The sequence below is a fragment of the Neoarius graeffei genome, chromosome 28 (assembly GCF_027579695.1).
Source record: "Neoarius graeffei isolate fNeoGra1 chromosome 28, fNeoGra1.pri, whole genome shotgun sequence".
Lineage (NCBI taxonomy): Eukaryota > Metazoa > Chordata > Actinopteri > Siluriformes > Ariidae > Neoarius > Neoarius graeffei.
Genome location: NC_083596.1, coordinates 11,500,974 through 11,520,965, shown reverse-complemented (window position 1 = coordinate 11,520,965; position 19,992 = coordinate 11,500,974). Strand labels below are relative to the sequence as shown.

Here is a 19,992-nt window from a genome sequence, read left to right as displayed (position 1 = left end):
GCTGATTATATAAACCTTGGCTATTCCTTTGCAATCCTTTAGATGAACCACTAAAGCAGGACGCAGGCTCTCATCTCTAAACACTAAATCAGTATGATACATTTCAGGACGTGTAATCGTTATCAGTGATGTCATGGCTCCAGCAGCATTCAGTACAACATCAGGCTCATCTTTCGACAGGAGTTCTCCTGACGCCTGGTAAAGATCACCGTCTCGTTTAGTCCACTCAAGTTTCTGCAGCATAGCTTCATTCTTAAACAGCATCGCAAAAATGTAAACAGGTGAAGTGCCTCAGAACGGTTTGCTCATCAACCCTGCATCCCCCACAGAGCCTCTGTGCCTGGTCAAAGGCAATAAAAGACTAACCTACGTGTCCTCACTGATACTGCTCATAAAACTTTTTTTTTTTTGTGCAAGCTGGAGTTCAACTGCAGGACACCGAGATCATAGAAAAATAAAAGCTAATGCCTTGAAATCATTTACAACTCAGTGGCGAGAGAGATAATGTTCATTGCTAGCAGGCTTCTCTGTGTTTATTTACGGTTGAGGTATGCAGCTGAATGAACTTCGGTGCAATGGTCACCACTAAAGCAATGCTAATTCTTGTAGAAGAGATTTCAAGTTTGCATCCGAATTATCATTATGCACAGATTCCAAATGATAAATCTACAGTATGTAATCCATCAATCAATCCATTTTCTATATCACTTATCCATTGAAGGTTGTGCATGAGCTGGAGCCAATCCCAACTGACTTGGGGCGAGAGGTGGGTTACATCCCAGACAGGTCACCAATCCATCACAGGGCTAACACAGAGACAGACAGCCAAACCACACTGACGCCTATGGGCAATTTAGAGTAGTCAGTTGGCGTAATCCACACAGGCACGAGGAGAATGTGCAAACTCCATACTGAGAGGTTCCAGTGAACCGACCGGCAGGTTCGAACCCAGAGCCTTCATACTGTGAGGCAACAGTGCGAACCACTGCACCATAGTGCCGCCCCAGTAACAAAAATGAGACCGTCAATGACGACGTAGCTCACTCCTGCCCTGTCTAGTCCAGAAGGAACGATCTAAAAATGGGCCACCTTGCACAATAAGTGTTGCAAGCTATATATAAGTTATATACACCCTAGGAATACCGACCCATTTGCCAGAAAGAATACAAAATGGTGAGGAATTGACCAAGAAGAAGCAATTTTTGTTGAGCTGCTCATTAAGGCTTAATTAGTCCATAGCTTCATTAATAATTGTAATGAAGCAAATCTGGGTAGAAGTTATATGCACCCTGGGTACCCCGACCTTCATGCCAGAAAGAATAAAAATCGGTGAAGAATTAAGGGAGAAGTAATTTGTGTAGAAACTGTTCGTTAGGGCTTAATTACTCCATATCCTCATTATTAATTGCAATTATGCAAATTTGGGTAGAAGCTATATGCACCCCAGGCAGACCTACCTTCCTGCCAAAAAGAAGAGAAAAATCGGTGAAGAATTGAGAGAAGAAGCGATTTTCATGAAACGTGGACGACACTGGATGACCTAATAATAAATCAATCAATCAGTAACTGCTTCATCCTGGTAGAGGTTGCAGTGGATCTGGTGCCCATTCCGGGAACATATGGTGGGACTACATCCAGAATGGGACATCAGTCCATCCTGGGGCACTATGCACACATTTAAACACACACCCCTAGAGACAATTAATCCCAGCCAATCTTCTCTACCATCATGTTTTCAGAGAAAATACCAAACCTAGATATTATCATCATTTCTTTACTGGTAATGTTCACACCATGCATCATTCACACTATCTGGCCAAAACGATATGCCCACTCGAAAAACCATGGCCCTTAACATGGAGTTGACTCCCCCCCCTTCTGGGAAGACTTTCCACTAGATTTTGGAACATCTGTCAGGATCTGAGCTCACTCAACCATAACAGCTTTCTGGTCAGGCACTAATGTTAAGGGCAGAGGCCTGGGGTGCAGTCAGCGTTCCAGTTCATCCCAAAGGCGTCCAGTGGGATTGATCTCAATCCTACACAACTGTGTATGAAGAGTTTGGTGAAATTCTACAACCCTGATTCCAAAAAAAGTTGGGACAAAGTACAAATTGTAAATAAAAACGGAATGCAATAATTTACAAATCTCAAAAACTGATATTGTATTCACAATAGAACATAGACAACATATCAAAATGTTGAAAGTGAGACATTTTGAAATTTCATGCCAAATATTGGCTCATTTGAAATTTCATGACAGCAACACATCTCAAAAAAGTTGGGACAGGGGCAATAAGAGGCTGGAAAAGTTAAAGGTACAAAAAAAAGGAACAGCTGGAGGACCAAATTGCAACTCATTAGGTCAGTTGGCAATAGGTCATTAACATGACTGGGTATAAAAAGAGCATCTTGGAGTGGCAGCGGCTCTCAGAAGTAAAGATGGGAAGAGGATCACCAATCCCCCCCATTTCTGTGCCGACAAATAATGGAGCAATATCAGAAAGGAGTTCAACAGTGTAAAATTGCAAAGAGTTTGAACATATCAGCATCTACAGTGCATAATATCATCAAAAGATTCAGAGAATCTGGAAGAATCTGTGCGTAAGGGTCAAGGCCGGAAAACCATACTGGGTGCCCGTGATCTTCGGGCCCTTAGACGGCACTGCATCACATACAGGCATGCTTCTGTATTGGAAATCACAAAATGGGCTCAGGAATATTTCCAGAGAACATTATCTGTGAACACAATTCACCGTGCCATCCGCCGTTGCCAGCTAAAACTCTATAGTTCAAAGAAGAAGCCGTATCTAAACATGATCCAGAAGCGCAGACGTCTTCTCTGGGCCAAGGCTCATTTAAAATGGACTGTGGCAAAGTGGAAAACTGTTCTGTGGTCAGACGAATCAAAATTTGAAGTTCTTTATGGAAATCAGGGACGCCGTGTCATTCGGACTAAAGAGGAGAAGGACGACCCAAGTTGTTATCAGCGCTCAGTTCAGAAGCCTGCATCTCTGATGGTATGGGGTTGCATTAGTGCGTGTGGCATGGGCAGCTTACACATCTGGAAAGACACCATCAATGCTGAAAGGTATATCCAGGTTCTAGAGCAACATATGCTCCCATCCAGACGACGTCTCTTTCAGGGAAGACCTTGCATTTTCCAACATGACAATGCCAAACCACATACTGCATCAATTACAGCATCATGGCTGCGTAGAAGAAGGGTCCGGGTACTGAACTGGCCAGCCTGCAGTCCAGATCTTTCACCCATAGAAAACATTTGGCGCATCATGAAACGGAAGATACGACAAAAAAGACCTAAGACAGTTGAGCAACTAGAATCCTACATTAGACAAGAATGGGTTAACATTCCTATCCCTAAACTTGAGCAACTTGTCTCCTCAGTCCCCAGACGTTTACAGACTGTTGTAAAGAGAAAAGGGGATGTCTCACAGTGGGAAACATGGCCTTGTCCCAACTTTTTTGAGGTGGTGTTGTCATGAAATTTAAAATCACCTGATTTTTCTCTTTAAATGATACATTTTCTCAGTTTAAACATTTGATATGTCATCTATGTTCTATTCTGAATAAAATATGGAATTTTGAAACTTATACATCATTGCATTCCGTTTTTATTTACAATTTGTACTTTGTCCCAACTTTTTTGGAATCGGGGTTGTACATATCATGGGTGTGATGGTCAGGAGATACACACTTTCATATTCACGATAAAAAAATAAATAAAAATTACACCAAGAGTGTAATAAGAAAAATCCCACATCAAATAATTTGGTACAAACTGTTTCACACACTTAAGTTTGATGACTACCTATATTTTTCTCTCTTGCGCAGCATTCTCAGAGTCTGATGTTGCCACTTGTAAAATGATTCATCTCATGCAGATGAAGAATTTCATTCTCAGCACAAAAGACCAATTTCCGAATTGTTTCAGTTTCCAGACAGACATTTCTCCTAATCTTCATTAGCATTTTGCTTTCGTTGCCAATTAAAGCAGGCCCCAAATCCAAGAAAAACCCAAGTCTTCAAATGCGCACTTACCCATGGTGCATTTGCATGGTCATCATTTTCACCACCAGTCACTCATCAATATAACAAATATAAACGTACAGGTTCAGAGATGTAAAGCACAAACAGAAGACTGGAGAGAACAAGGGGGATAAACCTTTAGCGTGATTTAAAAACAGTAGATTAAACTCATTCACTAAAGTTCTCCTTTGGAGCAAGGTTTATTGACTTTGATCTGGATTAAAATACACATTTATGCATGTTGAATTATAAATAAAAGGAGAATCCAATCTGATAGGGACAAGTGCTATGTTCGGTTTTGCCTTTGTGGCATTCTGGGGATTTAACTCACAACCTTCTAGTCATTAACACAGAACCTTAAATCACTGAGCTACCACTTGCCACAAAACCAGAAAAAAAAAAAAAAATCAAGATCAAAACATCAGAAGCATAGTCAATACACTGCCTGTTCTTTGTTTTAAACTTTTCCAAAACTGGGCAGAGGAAAGTGTGTGAAAGAGACTGTGAGATGTTGCTTTCATTCTAATCCGAGATTTCTATACATTTAGTAAAAACGCCAACCTTTTAGACACACTCCTCTCCTGTAAACATACTTTTCGCACATCATACTTTATTTATTTTACAGTGACAATAGTTGATATCGCGAACATTACGCCCCTCATGTAGATTTATTTTTACACATTTTAAAGCGTATTGTAATTCTTGTATTTAATAAAATTAAAAAAGGAAAAAAAAAAAAAAAACGAAAACCCCCTGCCCCCTTACGCAATCGTTCTGTAATCTCCCCGCCCACATGTCAAAGATGAAAGTGAGGATATTCAGTGCACAGTGTTCAACCCTATCTGGATAAATAAACACATTGGTACACAACTGTCAACAAATAGCATGTATACCTGCAATACATGCAAGATGTGTGCATGTCTGTGCGCAGCACATTACAGTTCGATAAAGTTGCCTTACATTTAAGAGGAAGACACACTTTAAACATGTGTGCATGTATGCCTTTGTCGGGTGTTTTTTTTTTTTAAGGTTCAGGTTTCTACAAAACACACACACACGCACACAAAAAAGGGAAGTTACAGATGTTACACTGGACAAGAAGGTTTGACAAACAATTAACCCAAGCGTCAACTTGCAGAACGATGACCGTGGATGTTCAATACATTAGACAACTTGTGTACTTTCAAGTTTTTTTTTTCCTTTAGCCCAGGACATCCCTTAAATCCGAATGCTAGTGACAGAGCGTGAACGTTATTTAATGGAAGGCGATTGGGATTTTTAATGCAGCACTGCGAGCAATTTCAGAAATCTGCCACAGGAACAAAAAGTGACATCATCCCCCAGGTTCAGTAATGACTCTTCCCTAATCAGTCCATCCACCAGTCACTGGAATAGAGAAAAATTCTATTACTTCAGTCGATAATGGCATGGCACGTGCGCGCGCGCAAACACACATACATACACACATACAATACTGGTAGTGTGAATTTGCACAGTCCTTTCCTGCACACCTGGGGAAGGATACGGCAGGTAAACGGGCGTGCGCACATTTACGTGCACAGGAAGTCCAACCGGGAGAGGAAAAGTACAGTGAAGAGGTCCGTTATTCCGTCTCTTTCTACAGCAGGCGTGTTCCTCGAGCCCAGCGGCAAACACTTCACGACGGGCGTGAGAATGGAAGGAAGGAGTGAGCTTATGAACTCTCGACAGTCCATACAGAGGAAGTCATGATGGCGTGGTGTTTTTCTTCACAAAACACACATCCATAGCAGCAGCCTTTTATTGATCTCCCTCGAAAAGAAAAATCCCCCCATAACAAGCCAAGGAAATGCCAAAGTTTGGGAAGCAAAAAAAGGCTTTTCATGCCCCCCCCTCCCCGCACCCAACAGGCCTGCCTTACCTACCAACGTGTCACCCATTCGGTTAGTCAGTCAGTAGATTTTTTAATTTTTTATTTTTTTAAACGTTGTTGTGTTTGCGTTTCTTTGCAAGTCCCGTCCCACAGTCCCCCCTCTGACCCCATGTTTGAGTGACGGGGGTTCGGGGGATCACCGCTCGGGCTCAGACTCCAGGGCCAGGACCCGCTTGCGTTCGCGACACTGCTTCTTATGGGCTGGCCAATCCCTCTGCTGACACTGCGAGCCGCAGTAGCGTGCCACCTGACAGCGACCACAGATGTTGAACTCTCGCAGCTGGGGGAAAAAATTAAAATCGAGCAAGCGTAAGTGCACAAATGCATACGACAAAACCAAGCAACAATATACATAACTTTCCACGAAAGTCTTTTAGTATAAACACAGAGGCGATTATAGAAAACCGCACACACTGATTATCAAGAAAGAAATGGTCTGAATTTCTCCATCATCATCATCATCATCATCTTAAGCGACTCGGCAAAATGGCAGCAGGTTACAAAACGATAAAAAAAAAAAAAAAAAACCTGTTCCTAAAAGCACTAGATGCTATGTAGTTTGGTCTAAAACTAAAAACAGTCATTTATTTTATTGATTTCAAAACAAAAAAGTATTTTATGTGAGTCGGCACAGATAAGTGACAAATCTGCACCATGCTGTTATTACAGAAGTGGCATGTAAATTACATGAATAATTATTATAATTTTTTTTTAATCACCTGTGTACTTATACTAAAACAATTATCCACCTCAGGCTCAGTGAATATCGATGATTATTATACACACAGGACACTTTTGATGGAATAAAAACGTGTTCTATTCCCTTCTAGCAGGTTTTGTACATTTGGTTTGATAGCATGCAATATTGTTAGCATATCGCTTATCCTACGTGTATTACGTCACTCTATCCAATAGAGAATGAGCGTTGAACATGCATGGTTGTCAAGACGACATGACGTCACACGTCGGAGACGTAAAACTTCCGTGCTAGCGAGTGACTGACAATTTGTAAACAAACATGGAATATATCTGATATACCACTCAATGCCAGCCAGTCAAAAAGTCAAAGTCCCTCTCATGCCAGAATCTGGTCTTCCCAGTACTAACCAACTCCTTAAGGCGTATGGGCGTAGCACCAATCTCCGTTTCAATAGCCCTCAGCCTCTCACCTATAGACCCTTTTCAGTCACGTGACCTTCGTAAACACGACCGCCATTTTGGACATGTAGTGGACTTCGGCTCGAATGTGAGGAAGGCGACAAACATAAAAGAAAAAGGAGCGAGATGCAGAAAACTGTATTTACTAGTTTACTGTAATTATGATCTGGCAGCTATTTACACCGGATCCAGTGTAAATAGCTGCCGGAGGCAACGTCCGAGCTTGCCGGAGCTAGCGCGCTCCGGAACCTCGGACGTTGGCTCCGGCAGCTATTTACACTGGATCCGGTGTAAATAGCTGCCAGATCATAATTACAGTAAACTAGAATGGAATGTTAACAGCAATGTAATGCCTTTTCTGGCTAATTTTATTCGTCTTACCTCCAACAAAGTGGTCACTACACAAGCGTTGGTATGCCGCTATCCATCTTCTCCGTCGGTCAGCATCTACCGGGATCCGATAAAATGATAACCCTTGCCTTGTTTGTTGATGGTTACTACATCCAGGTGCACAACAATATAGTGGCATGATGGAAGTCTTGCTGAAAATAAACACTTTCTTTGCTGCCGTTCCTCAATGTTGGCTGTGGTAAACTACTGGTAGTACACGTCCAAAATGGCGGCCGCGTTTGTCGTGACGTCACGTGAAAAGGGTCCATACAGCTAGGGTTACGGGGGGGGGGGGGGCGCTAGTCCTCTGGTAACCGCGAGAGTACGACTTCCCCACTCGCATCTGTATTGCAGCTTGTCTTCCCAGACTGTAACAGGTACCATTTTTATGATTGTCTTTGGTATGACCCGACTGTGAGTAGAACTAGTGATCTCCCGGTCGAGAGGCGGACACGCTAACCACTAGGCAAACTCGCTGTAATGCCAGCCAGTATTATTTAAATAATAATCTTGACTTCATCTCGAATATTATTCACCTCGCCTTTGGCGAATAAATTGTTAGTGATAGGAGTTGAGGAGATGTTTTTTTTTTGGTCTGTACGGAAGCCGAGAGAGGCCCTCCATATAATCCTTTTTTTTTTTTTTTTTTAATTCACCTTGTTATCCCGAGATAACGACATAATTAATTCAGGATCTCGAGAAAACAAAACCGTTATTCCGAGATCTCGAGAAAACAAAGCAATTATTTCATGATCTCGAGTAAACAGCTGAGAAATGGTTCATTCAGATACGCCAAGAGACTTGTGATATGCTGACTTTGGGGCTATTTCTCATTCTGTATAGACGCAACTTTGGTCATTAGAATGTCTGGAATAATCGATCATCTAATAAGGCAATATTTTGATCAGGGGTTGACACAGGGAGAGATTGCATTAAGTCTTAATAAGGGATAATTTCAAAATTAGACTGGCCCGGCTTCGTCTCTACCGACGGAGATACAGTGATCCAGCTGAGATCATGAAATAATTGTTTTGTTTCCTTGAGATCACGGAATAACGGTTTTGTTTTCTCGAGATCTCGAATTAGTTGTGTTGTTTTCTCGAGATCCTGAATTAATTATGTCGTTATCTCGGGATAACAAGGTGAATAAAAAAAAGATTATATGAAGGGCCTCTCGCGGCTTCCGTCTGTCTGCCAGTATTGAGAGAGAAAAAAAAAACCTGTACAAATGCATTTAAAAAAATTTTTTTTAAATCACCAAAAAGAAACATTTCTCTGATGAAAACATTCAGCAGCAAATGGAATAACTTAACTATTTGAATGCATTTGAATGTTATTGAGTATTTGAATTTACACTGTAGCATGAACACACACCTTTTGCATCAGTAACCCAGGAAAGATAATTAAGGAACGGTTTGTCCCCGGTTAAGTGTTATGGTTCTTAACTCGACTCGAAGTCCAAACTTTTTTTTGCAAACGATGCTAGAAACTTGTAGAAAACACAAGAGAAACGTTGCAGTACTGACCCTCCTTTCAATGAGTGAGCAAGGGGGGTAGTGACACTCATAGTAAGTGCAGGAACACTCCTCCTCCTCCACCAGCTCTCCATTGGCGTTGTAGTAACGTGTGCGTCCCAGCTCCAGGTACTGCTCCTCCACCGGATCAGCTGGAACCTGCTGGATGGCCAGCCAGTACAGCGACTGCTCCCTGCAGAAGCATCACAGTTAATTAGACCAAGTCTCAAAGTGCAGGCATGAGCAGACAACAGCAGCATTAACAAGGCCTATACAGCGCATCAAGACTCCAGCACGCAGCTGCGTAAAGTCTACCTTTGTTTGCTAGACAGCTCCTCCGGTTTGGGAGTCCAACCAACAGGAACGAGGCGCAAGTTGTCAAGACGGTTGTCCACCGTGACAGAGTTTATATGGACGACTTGGAAGCTAGGAGCAATGCCACCTCTGTGCTTTTCCCTGCTCGCACACATTTAATAATAAACACAAAAACTAAACGTGATGAAGACGTATTAACTCAAAGAACATCATGCTGGGTTTTTTTTTTTTTTTTTTTTGAGAAAGCACCACTCACCAGAGTAATTCATGCAGAGGTCGACCTGCCCACCGGCCTTTGCTTATATCGAAGGCGTATGCAAAGATTTTTGCTCCGTTGCCATCGGCGTCGACCTCCATGCGTGCCTGGAAATTCCAGAAAATTGGACACGAGACAAAAATCACCTTGTAAAGAATGATCGTTGCCTGAAATGAAGTCGCAGAAACAAGTTGGGACTAATGCAATTTATTCACTTTCCCCAAGTTTTGGCAACTTGTTACCACACGTTGAATATAAACACCAATTCACATGGCTGGAAAAATGTCAGAAAAGCATCTTAAAGCCTTCAAGACGATCAAAGTCAACATTCTTACCTCAAAGGCATAGTTCTCCACCAGTGGTATATCCTGCTCATCAATAAGGGTGTATTTTGTCTAAAAAAATAAATAAATATATATTTTTAAAAGCCAAAATACAGCATCCTTTGCTGCAAAACAACTGCTTTCATTCAACAGTAAATACACTCATAACACGAGTTCTGAGGAACCCTAGGTAGGTCAGAGTAGGTCTTTTTTTTTTAATGATGCAGAGATCAAAATCATCATTAACCGCTATATTACAGCTCTTATAGCCGTTACTTAAATCATCAGAATTATTTAATCTACTTCAAATTAATGGATTTAATCCAAAACAGGAATAACTTACCCTTAACCCATTCATAGATTAATATTATTTACATTATTCACCCAAATTTCTTGGCAGTTTTAATAAACCCAAGATGCCGCTAATATGATAGAGATGACCAACACAGGTTTGGGTGTTACCGAAAAGTTCCAATAAATAATACGATGCTATTTTGCAGCAAAGATTTAAAATAGGATATTAAAAACATACAAATAAAAGCACAATTTAAAAAAAATGATAATCAAGTCCCTGGCTACATTCCTTACACTGTTACTCCTATGCAGTAAAAAGTAGGGATGTTCCGATCCGATCACGTGATCGGAAATCGGGCCCGATCACATGGTTTCAGACTCGATCGGAATCGGGCATTGCCTCCCGATCAGGGATCGGATATATATCTATATATAATATATTCTCATTTTTAACACATCAATAGCTATGCGTTGGCACACAGTGAGACCAGACCTCTTGTCTCAACACAGCAACATCAACGCGTGCGGCATGACATCACTTTGTAGCGGAGACGCTATTGGTTATTGGCTGCCTGTTGCCGGCAAAGTTGAACACGGAAGCAGTTCGAAGCGGAAAGCAAAGCATGAGATCTTTTTTTTTCATTGGATGACAAAAGAAACAGGCTCAAACCTGAAAGGGTAGAAATGCTTGTTTTCATCAAGAAAAACGTTCATTTCCTTAATTGAAATTACTGTACACCACTGTGAGATGCGTTCTTAAAAGCAAATTACCGGCACTGTGGCACTTTATTTTTTTTTATTTGTTTACATTCCTGCCAGGTATTTTAAGGTTATTTTTTTAATTTGTTATTTATTGTTCAAACTGCCTCACGTAAGTACTCTATTTGCTAACGGAGTTGTTGGATGTTAAAATAAGGTATTAAATAAAAAATGAGGAACATCCTGGATCCGTTTCTTTCCTCGTCTTTATTTTTTATGGATTATAAGAAGTATCGGATCGGGACTCGGTATCGGCAGATACTCAAAATCAAATGATCGGTATCGGATCGGAGGGCAAAAAAACCTGATCGGGACATCCCTAGTAAAAAGCAGACTGAACGACCTTACAGTTTGTACTTCATACACAAACATAATGAAAGATGTGTTGAGATGGAACCAGACAAGCTCTTTTCTATCAACACCTCTCTTATCAAGTGTAGGCGTGCAACTCATGAAGAGTATAACCGAATTTCCATCCAACTTCTCATCCCCCCCCCCAAAAAAAAGCCATGGTCCCTTAAAGCTACACGGCCTTTCGATTTCATAAAAATCAGTGAAATTTGGTTCCCTCTGAAATGTGGTCATTGTGATACATGTTTATTTTTGTAATATCTCACAAAATATCAGGCCATTCTGTGGCTGGGAAGTTATTTAATTTGAGGGGATTAAAGCAAATGTGCATGAAATCGCTCGCTTCGTGCAGTCAAGCAGACAGAAGACGTCCGTGTGTGCATGCGCAGGTTTAACTTCTTTTGGGTTTTACGGCAGCTGGCGTCCACAGTGTTGCATTACTGCCGTCTACAGGTTTCCCTTTGAGCGTGCACTGACAGTTCCATCATTCTGTCGCTAAACGAACAGCTGATCACACCGAGGTGCTCGCTGAGCGCCGATATTTATTAGTTTGGTCCTGCGTTTCCTTTCCTTCGTATATAACATAACGCCTTTTCTTCTCGCTTCCTTTCCGTTACCGTAGTCGGTCTTTCACGTTTCATTCGCACACTCGCGTCCTCCATTTTTCTCTCCCGTTTCAAATTTGTATCCCACAATGCCTTGCGCGAATGGGAAAAGCCCACCATGTCATGCATGACTCAGTATCTTGAATTGGGTCATGGTGTAGAAAGGGAAAAAAAAATTGCAGAGAATTTAGGGCCACGTGGCCCCATTCATTTATTGTTCCATTTTTTTAAAAATAATAATAAAATTGGAAGTCTGTGATTCTAATGCCTCGGTCACAACCTGTCGTACGTGCTCCTATGGCCGGTCTACGTGCAAAAAACGTAAGAAACGCACGGAGGGCGCGCGTGTGACGTGCTGATTTTCGAGCCGTAGACTGGCCGCAGAGGTTCTTTGTCATGTCAAACAAACTCTACGGGCGCTTACGTTTTTTTTTTCAGGTTGCAAGACAAACTTGCGGCCAACGTGCGTCTTTCTCCATGAAAAAAAAAAAAGCAGCGATTTGGGAAATGTCAAAAATCGCACGGCCAAAAAAAAAAAAAAATTGTACGTCCAGTTGTGACCTAGGCTTAATTCAGTAGCTTTCGGTCCACTAAACAAAAATAATTGGGTGTTGGGGAAAATTCTTTTTGTGACCTACACTTAAAATCTTAAAGGCAGTCTAGCTTTAATCCAGTGATTCTCATCACCTTTGAATCCAGCTCAGCTTGTGACATCATTCTAACTAAACAATACTGACAACACAAGATTTTACACACAAATCATTCTAAATAATAAAAAAATAAAAAAAAAAAAACCTTTCTTAAAGAAAGGAAATAATGGGATTTGAAGGTGTTTTTTTTCCAGGCTTCCTTCTCCGAGTTAAATGTCAAACTCACTGACTTTCACCGACTTCTTTTGTCTACTCAGTCCAGTCAGCAGTTTAAACCAATCAATCAATCTCCAAGCTTTATTTAAAGTTCAGTACTAAACTTTTCACTGCTTAAGCATAGTAAAATAACCTGATAAAGAAAAATACTGCATGGTAAATATTACAATCTGATAGACGGCAACAAAGATTTACACGAGCTACAAACAACAGTCCCCTGATATTCAAAGACTGGGCCCAAAAAATGATTCAAGATTAACAAAATCTAAAAAGCAAACTCTTTATACGAACATAATATCTATACAAAGACATGTTCAAGTGTTTACTTGCTCATATTTGTACCTGTATACTGTGCACAGGTTTTATTTTAAAACAAAAACGTCATCCCTGGGTGATGACAGCTCGCTCTCTCAGAGGTTCAAATCGTGCCGCTACCTGACTTCCCGAGGCGAGAGGACGTCGTGGACACATCGCCTCTAAATTGTTGTAAACAACTCTCAAGATGCCCCCGAGTGTCAAGTGTTTGGGTGTAAAAAAGCAAAGCCCCATCATAAAAGTGACCTTTTTAGACAGCAAGAATCACGCTGCTATGGCGACAGGATTGTTTACTAGTACCTGTGTCAGTACTGCATGCGTGTTATCTAGCCGAGGGAGATTTAAACTTCATAGATTCACGGATTTAGTTGCCCCTCTCTCTCTCTCTCTCTCATTATTTTTATATCTCATTACAGCACAGTGAAGTTCTTTCTCTGAACTTAACCCACCCAAAGCAATGAAAAAACACAAGCGCGCACAGCGAGAGAGCGAGCGAGCGCAGTGGCGCCTGGCGATTTTTTTTCGGAACGAGAAGCCTTTATTTGATGGCTCTGTGTAACAAAGGTAAACGGCGTTCTAGTACGCCGTTAACGTCACAGGTGGATATCCGGGTTCAGTGCAAATCGTTGTGTCCAAGTAAGCCTAGTTTTAGCAAAATCATCCCTGTCCCCGAAATCGCTCCCTACTCACTATATATGGCACCACATAGTGAGGACACCATTCTGTAGTGCTGTCCGAAACCTGAATGAGGATTATTTACACCCTACATAGTGCGCTCAAAGTATCCCACAATGCATCACGAAAAGTAGCGTACAACCAATAATCACTAACCAAAGCAATATATCCCATCATGCATTGCAGTCACGCTGAAAGAAATCAAATTAAAAGTCTCAAATTTGATTTAATAAAAGGCAGCGGCAAAGAAAGAAAGTATTTAGCTTTGATTTAAAAGAACTGAAAGATGCAGGTACTTTGTATTTATTAATGTAGGACATGTGCTCAGTATAATATGGATTTATCACAAAAATACATGAATGTGTTTATTTTAAAAACCGACCAGCTGACTGATCGGGCACGTTTTAATTGTGCGACAGTAACGACGCAAATACCAGCGTGATGGACTAGTGTCCGAAAGCGTCTTTTAATTTTACCAATGAGCTCACTGTATAGTAATCCCCTATATAGGGAGTAGTGAACAAGTGAGCGATTTCAGACATATTTCAGACACAACTGCATTTATTTTGGGGTTCTCTCATCTCATATCATCTCTAGCCGCTTTATCCTGTTCTACAGGGTCGCAGGCAAGCTGGAGCCTATCCCAGCTGACTACGGGTGAAAGGCGGGGTACACCCTGGACAAGTCGCCAGGTCATCACAGGGCTGACACATAAGGCCCTTTTCCACTACCCTTTTTCAGCTCACTTCAGCCCGACACGGCTCGCGTTTCGACTACCTCAGAGCAGCACGACTCAGCTCGCTTCAGCCCTGCTTAGCACCCAAAACTCACACGGTTTTGGAGTGGGGCTGAAGCGAGCCAAACCGAGCCGAGTGGGGCTAGGGGCGTGAGGAGACACTCCCCTGTGCACTGATTGGTGAGGAGGAGTGTCCTCACACGCCCCGCGAGCACACTGGAATCTGTAAACACCGTAAACCCGGAAGAAGAAGAATTACGAGAATTTCTGAAGCCTTATGCGCCTCGCCTCATCTATACGCTCTTGCCAGTATCTGTTGGTGTTGTCGGTGACAACAAGCCACAGCACCAAGACCAGCAACACTAACAACTCCATGTTTATTGTTTACTATCCAGGTCGTGAGACTACCGCTTAAAAGATCACTGATGTCACTGTTTGCGCCGCCTAACGACATCACGTGACGTCCACCCACTTTCGCTAACTCCACCCAATGTGTCCACCCACTTCCAGCCAGCACGGTTCAGCACGGTTGTAGTCGAAATGCAACTCCAACAGCCCCACTCAGCTCAACTCAGCCCAACTCAGCACGGCACGGCTCAGCCATGTTGGTAGTGGAAAAGTGGCAATAGACACAACCATTCACACTCACATTCACACCTACGGTCAATTTAGAGTCACCAGTTAACCTAACCTGCATGTCTTTGGACTGTGGGGGAAACCGGAGCACCCGGAGGAAATCCACGGGGAGAACATGCAAACTCCGCACAGAAAGGCCCTCGCCGGCCACGGGGCTCGAACCCGGACCTTCTTGCCGTGAGGCGACAGCGCTAACCACTACACCACCGTGCCGCTACTTTTTAAGATTCCATGATAAATCCGATCACGTATCAGAATTCTTCTGGTGCACACCCAAGGATGTGCAAAGAAACTTTCGTGCAAAGATTTCTTCATAAAACAAACATTTATCCAGCTTATCTTATACGTTTTTAACACGCGGATTAGTACGACCAAACAGTGATATTTTTAGCCAAGGTTAAATCATATTGTAGACATTTCAACACCTCTAGTCCTGAAATAAACTCAACAAAACCTGAGCTCACACTATATTTGATTTCTGGTTTGTTACAGGATGTGGATGTTTTTACACTGATGGAGGGAAAAAAAATAATAATAATACGAATTAGAAACTTTATCCTCCACACACTTAGTGTGAACGTGCTACTGTTCCACGACCAGGAGTGCTGAGGAAAAAACTCGTGTTTAATTCCCAGGAGCCCAGGAGGAGATGAGTCCCAGGCCCACACCTGGTCTGTGAGCAGCGTTTACCGGATGCCCTCTAGTGTTCCGCCATGAAGCGGCCTGGCAACACACTGGATTTGGTTCTGCTCCTAAAGAAGGTGTACAGATAGATACATACATACATACATACATAGATGGATGCTGGTTAACACAAACAGAACCAGCTTCACCCTTTTAAACCTCCTCCATAGTGTCCTGTCAGCACAACACGCACTGCTTTAGAACATAGACCCGTTATCTTCTTTGTTTATCCGAGTTAGTGAGCTGGTAGCTAGCCGGATGCTAATGTTGTTCCTCAGCAGTGTTATTATTCCGACATGCCGGTTGGAGTCACGCTGCAAATGTTCCTCCGTAAATCGTCTAAATAAGCCGGTTTCTTCAAAACCGGACAATTTTGGATATTTCCAAACCGCTTTAAACAGGATAAAAGTTAAACAGGTCCATTTTAGACACCGAACATTCTATTTTGCTCATGCTAACCGCGTTAGCATTAGCTAGCACAGGAACGCTCGCGCAACTCTGACTGGATATCTATGGAAACCTGAACGTAGTGTTTATTTTAACTTGGAACAACAAAACGTATACACGAGCTACAGCGTGATTAATATCACCGTGCTCGGCGGAGAAAAGAAAAGAAAAAAAAAAAGCCATCTTGGATTTAAAAACAACCTAATGTTTTTTGTGACCCTCCCCTCAGCGTCGCACATGGCAGTCCCGAGGCTCACCTTCCCGGCCACACGGCCCAGGCGAACAATCCCGAGCTTGAAATCCGACATTAGACGAGCTGTCCAGCACCGACTGAGGCGGAACAAGCGGCGGTGTACAGGTGTAGGAGGCTAGCTCGGGCAACCCCTAACCCCGACTTTCATCCAAGTTTGTTTGGGGTTTTTTTTCCCCCTGGATATTCGGGTCAGCCGTTGCCCAAACTCTTCCCCGCCCGCCGCTAGCAAACCAAACCACACCACACCACACCACAGCACCGCGATGCGAAACGCCGCTGAGTGGCGCTGGAAAAACCTGCCAGCTTTCGGAAGCCAGGATTAACCAATCAGCGCAGAAGGCTGGCCGCTTTCATCCAATAGCAGCGCTAGATATTTGACAGTGACTGACGTTGCGCCTTTCTGATACTACAACGTTACAACACAAAACTGGTATTTAATCAGAAGGGCCAATCAGAACACCGAGTTAAACGATAAGTCCCGCCCATTCTCTTCTTTACACAACGCCATTGGACGGCTCATATCGTCACGTCAGAATCCGATGTCATTTTAGCGCGAAACTGATAAACACTACTACTACTACTACTACTAACCTGTATACTGTGCACTTAGTACAAAGGTTTTATACATTTATAAACACGACATAAAATCTTTTTGGACAAAGAAATCTTTAGAGGTTAAAAATTATTATATTATTGTACTATAATAATCAGATTAGATTAGATTAGATTAGATAAAACTTTATTGATCCCTTTGGGAGGGTTCCCTCAGGGAAATTAAGATTCCAGCAGCATCATTACAGATAAACAGAGAAAAGAAATAGAGAAAACTTATAGATAAATTAAAATAAATTAAGTATTTACATATACAAATGGGGCGGCACGGGCCTTTCTGTGTGGAGTTTGCATGTTCTCCCCGTGTCCGCGTGGGTTTCCTCCGGGTGCTCCGGTTTCCCCCACAGTCCAAAGACATGCAGGTTAGGTTAACCGGTGACTCTAAATTGACCGTGAGTGTGAATGGTTGTCTGTGTCTATGTGTCAGCCCTGTGATGGCCTGGCGACTTGTCCAGGGTGTACCCCGCCTTTCGCCCGTAGTCAGCTGGGATAGGCTCCAGCTTGCCTGCGACCCTGTAGAACAGGATAAAGCGGCTAGAGGTAAAGAGATGAGATGAGATTGTCTGGTATTGCTTATTGTTAGGCTAGGCTACTGCTCCTTCCCGTCCTTTGTCCTCCTGTTATCCATCCTCCTCCCCAGAGAGGAGTTGTACAGTCTGATGGCGTGAGGGACAAAGGAGTTTTTGAGTCTGTTTGTCCTGCACTTAGGAAGGAGCATTCTGTCACTGAACAGGCTCCTCTGGTTGCTGATGACGGTGTGCAAAGGTGACTGGCAGAGGGTCATATAACATATGTGTTATATAGTATATCTCTGGGTATAACTTTGATTGATTGAAGTGTTTATTTCGAATATGAAAATAAAAATAAAACAAAACATTTAAACATAATACATAGAAATACATATTCGAAAAGGAGTGAGAAGAAGTATAACGGCAGCACGGTGGTGTAGTGGTTAGCACTGTCGCCTCACAGCAAGAAGGTTCTGAGTTCGAGCCTTTCTGTGTGGAGTTTGCATGTTCTCTCCGTGTCTGCGTGGGTTTCCTCCGGGTGCTCCGGTTTCCCCCACAGCCCAAAGACATGCAGTTAGGTTAGGTTAATGTGGGGCGGCCTTGGGCTGAAGTGCCCTTGAGCAAGGTACCTAACCCCTGACTGCTCCCCGGGTGCTCTAGTGTGGCTGCCCACTGCTCTGAGTGTGTGCGTGTGTTCACTGCTTCAGATGGGTTAAATGCAGAGGATGAATTTCACTGTGCTTGAAGTGTGCATGTGACAAATAAAGGTTTCTTCTAACTGATAAACTCCCACCCCTTCTCCTTAAATAATGAATAACAATCACAAGCGGGCGGCACAGTGGTGTAGTGGTTAGCGCTGTCGCCTCACAGCAAGAAGGTCCGGGTTCGAGCCCCGTGGCCGGCGAGGGCCTTTCTGTGCGGAGTTTGTATGTTCTCCCCGTGTCCGCGTGGGTTTCCTCCGGGTGCTCCGGTTTCCCCCACAGTCCAAAGACATGCAGGTTAGGTTAACTGGTGACTCTAAATTGACCGTAGGTGTGAATGTGAGTGTGAATGGTTGTCTGTGTCTATGTGTCAGCCCTGTGATGACCTGGCGACTTGTCCAGGGTGTACCCTGCCTTTCGCCCGTAGTCAGCTGGGATAGGCTCCAGCTTGCCTGCGACCCTATAGAACAGGATAAAGCGGCTACAGATAATGAGATGAGATGAGACAATCACAAGCTTCCTTGCTACCTGTCTAGATGCTCATGCCTGATACTTATAGATAAATAAAATGTATTTCTGACTTTGTATTGAGAAAACCTAAATGTAATTTACATACATACATATATAAACACATATACATCTACATACATATACACATATACATCCCTATATACACACACCTCCCCATACATGCATACCTACATACATATACCCATATAAAATATATCTATTATAAGCATACACCTTCACATACAGTACGCACGCACAACACACGCACACAGACACGAAAAGTAACAGAAAAGTGTTCTCATAACACTTAGTGCTACCCATCATCCCTGTACCTCTTGAAAATAGTGTCTTTAAACCTCATTTTAAACTGTTTCATGTTTGGACACTGCTTCAATTCCATGGTGAACCTGCAACCAGTGGTGAGTCTCAAGTCCAGGAAGATTTGAGTATTGGGGAAAGTGGAGTTACCTTTAAAGTGACCTAACTTCGTTGTCCATCCATCCATTATCTGTAACCACTTATCTTGTGTAGGGTCGCGGGCAAGCTAGAGCCTATCCCAACTGACTACGGGCGAAAGGCAGGGTACACCCTGGACAAGTCACCAGGTCATCACAGGGCTGACACATAGAGACAAACAACCATTCACACTCACACTTACGGTCAATTTAGAGCCACTAATTATCCTAATTTGCATGTCTTTGGACTGTGGGGGAAACCGGAGCACCCGGAGGAAACCCATGTGGACACGGGGAGAACATGCAAACTCCATGCAGAAAGGCCCCCGTCGGCCACGGGGCTCGAACCCAGAACCTTCTTGCTGTGAGGCGACAGTGCTAACCACTACACCACCGTGCCACCATAGTTTCATTGTGCTGGGACAAATGAAACCTTCTTCAGATGTTTGAATCCTGTGTTATGCTGCTACTACGAGAAGTTAATCATAAAATGCTACTAACCTTTTAAATCTTTAAAGATTTTGAAATTTTCAAGTTTGTTCCAGTCTCTTTTTTCCTTACAAATTGCACAAATTTACACCACAATAACACACAAGGTTGCCTGTTATTTTTATGAAAAAATTACTCACAGAAGAATTACAGAGTAACAGAGTGTTCAGAGTAATGA

At 42.7% G+C, this 19,992-nt stretch overlaps 1 protein-coding gene across 1 annotated transcript; it reads right to left on the bottom strand.

Moving 5' to 3' along the window:
- Positions 1-4,225: 4,225 nt before the first annotated feature.
- Positions 4,226-16,789, bottom strand: zmynd19 (zinc finger, MYND-type containing 19). The gene is made up of 6 exons (XM_060913141.1): positions 16,543-16,789; positions 9,930-9,989; positions 9,595-9,701; positions 9,339-9,479; positions 9,036-9,216; positions 4,226-6,241 (listed from the first exon to the last, which is right to left on the bottom strand). Exons 1-6 carry the CDS (start codon positions 16,591-16,593, stop codon positions 6,098-6,100), a joined length of 684 nt encoding a protein of 227 aa, XP_060769124.1. The 5' UTR covers positions 16,594-16,789; the 3' UTR covers positions 4,226-6,097.
- Positions 16,790-19,992: the final 3,203 nt, after the last annotated feature.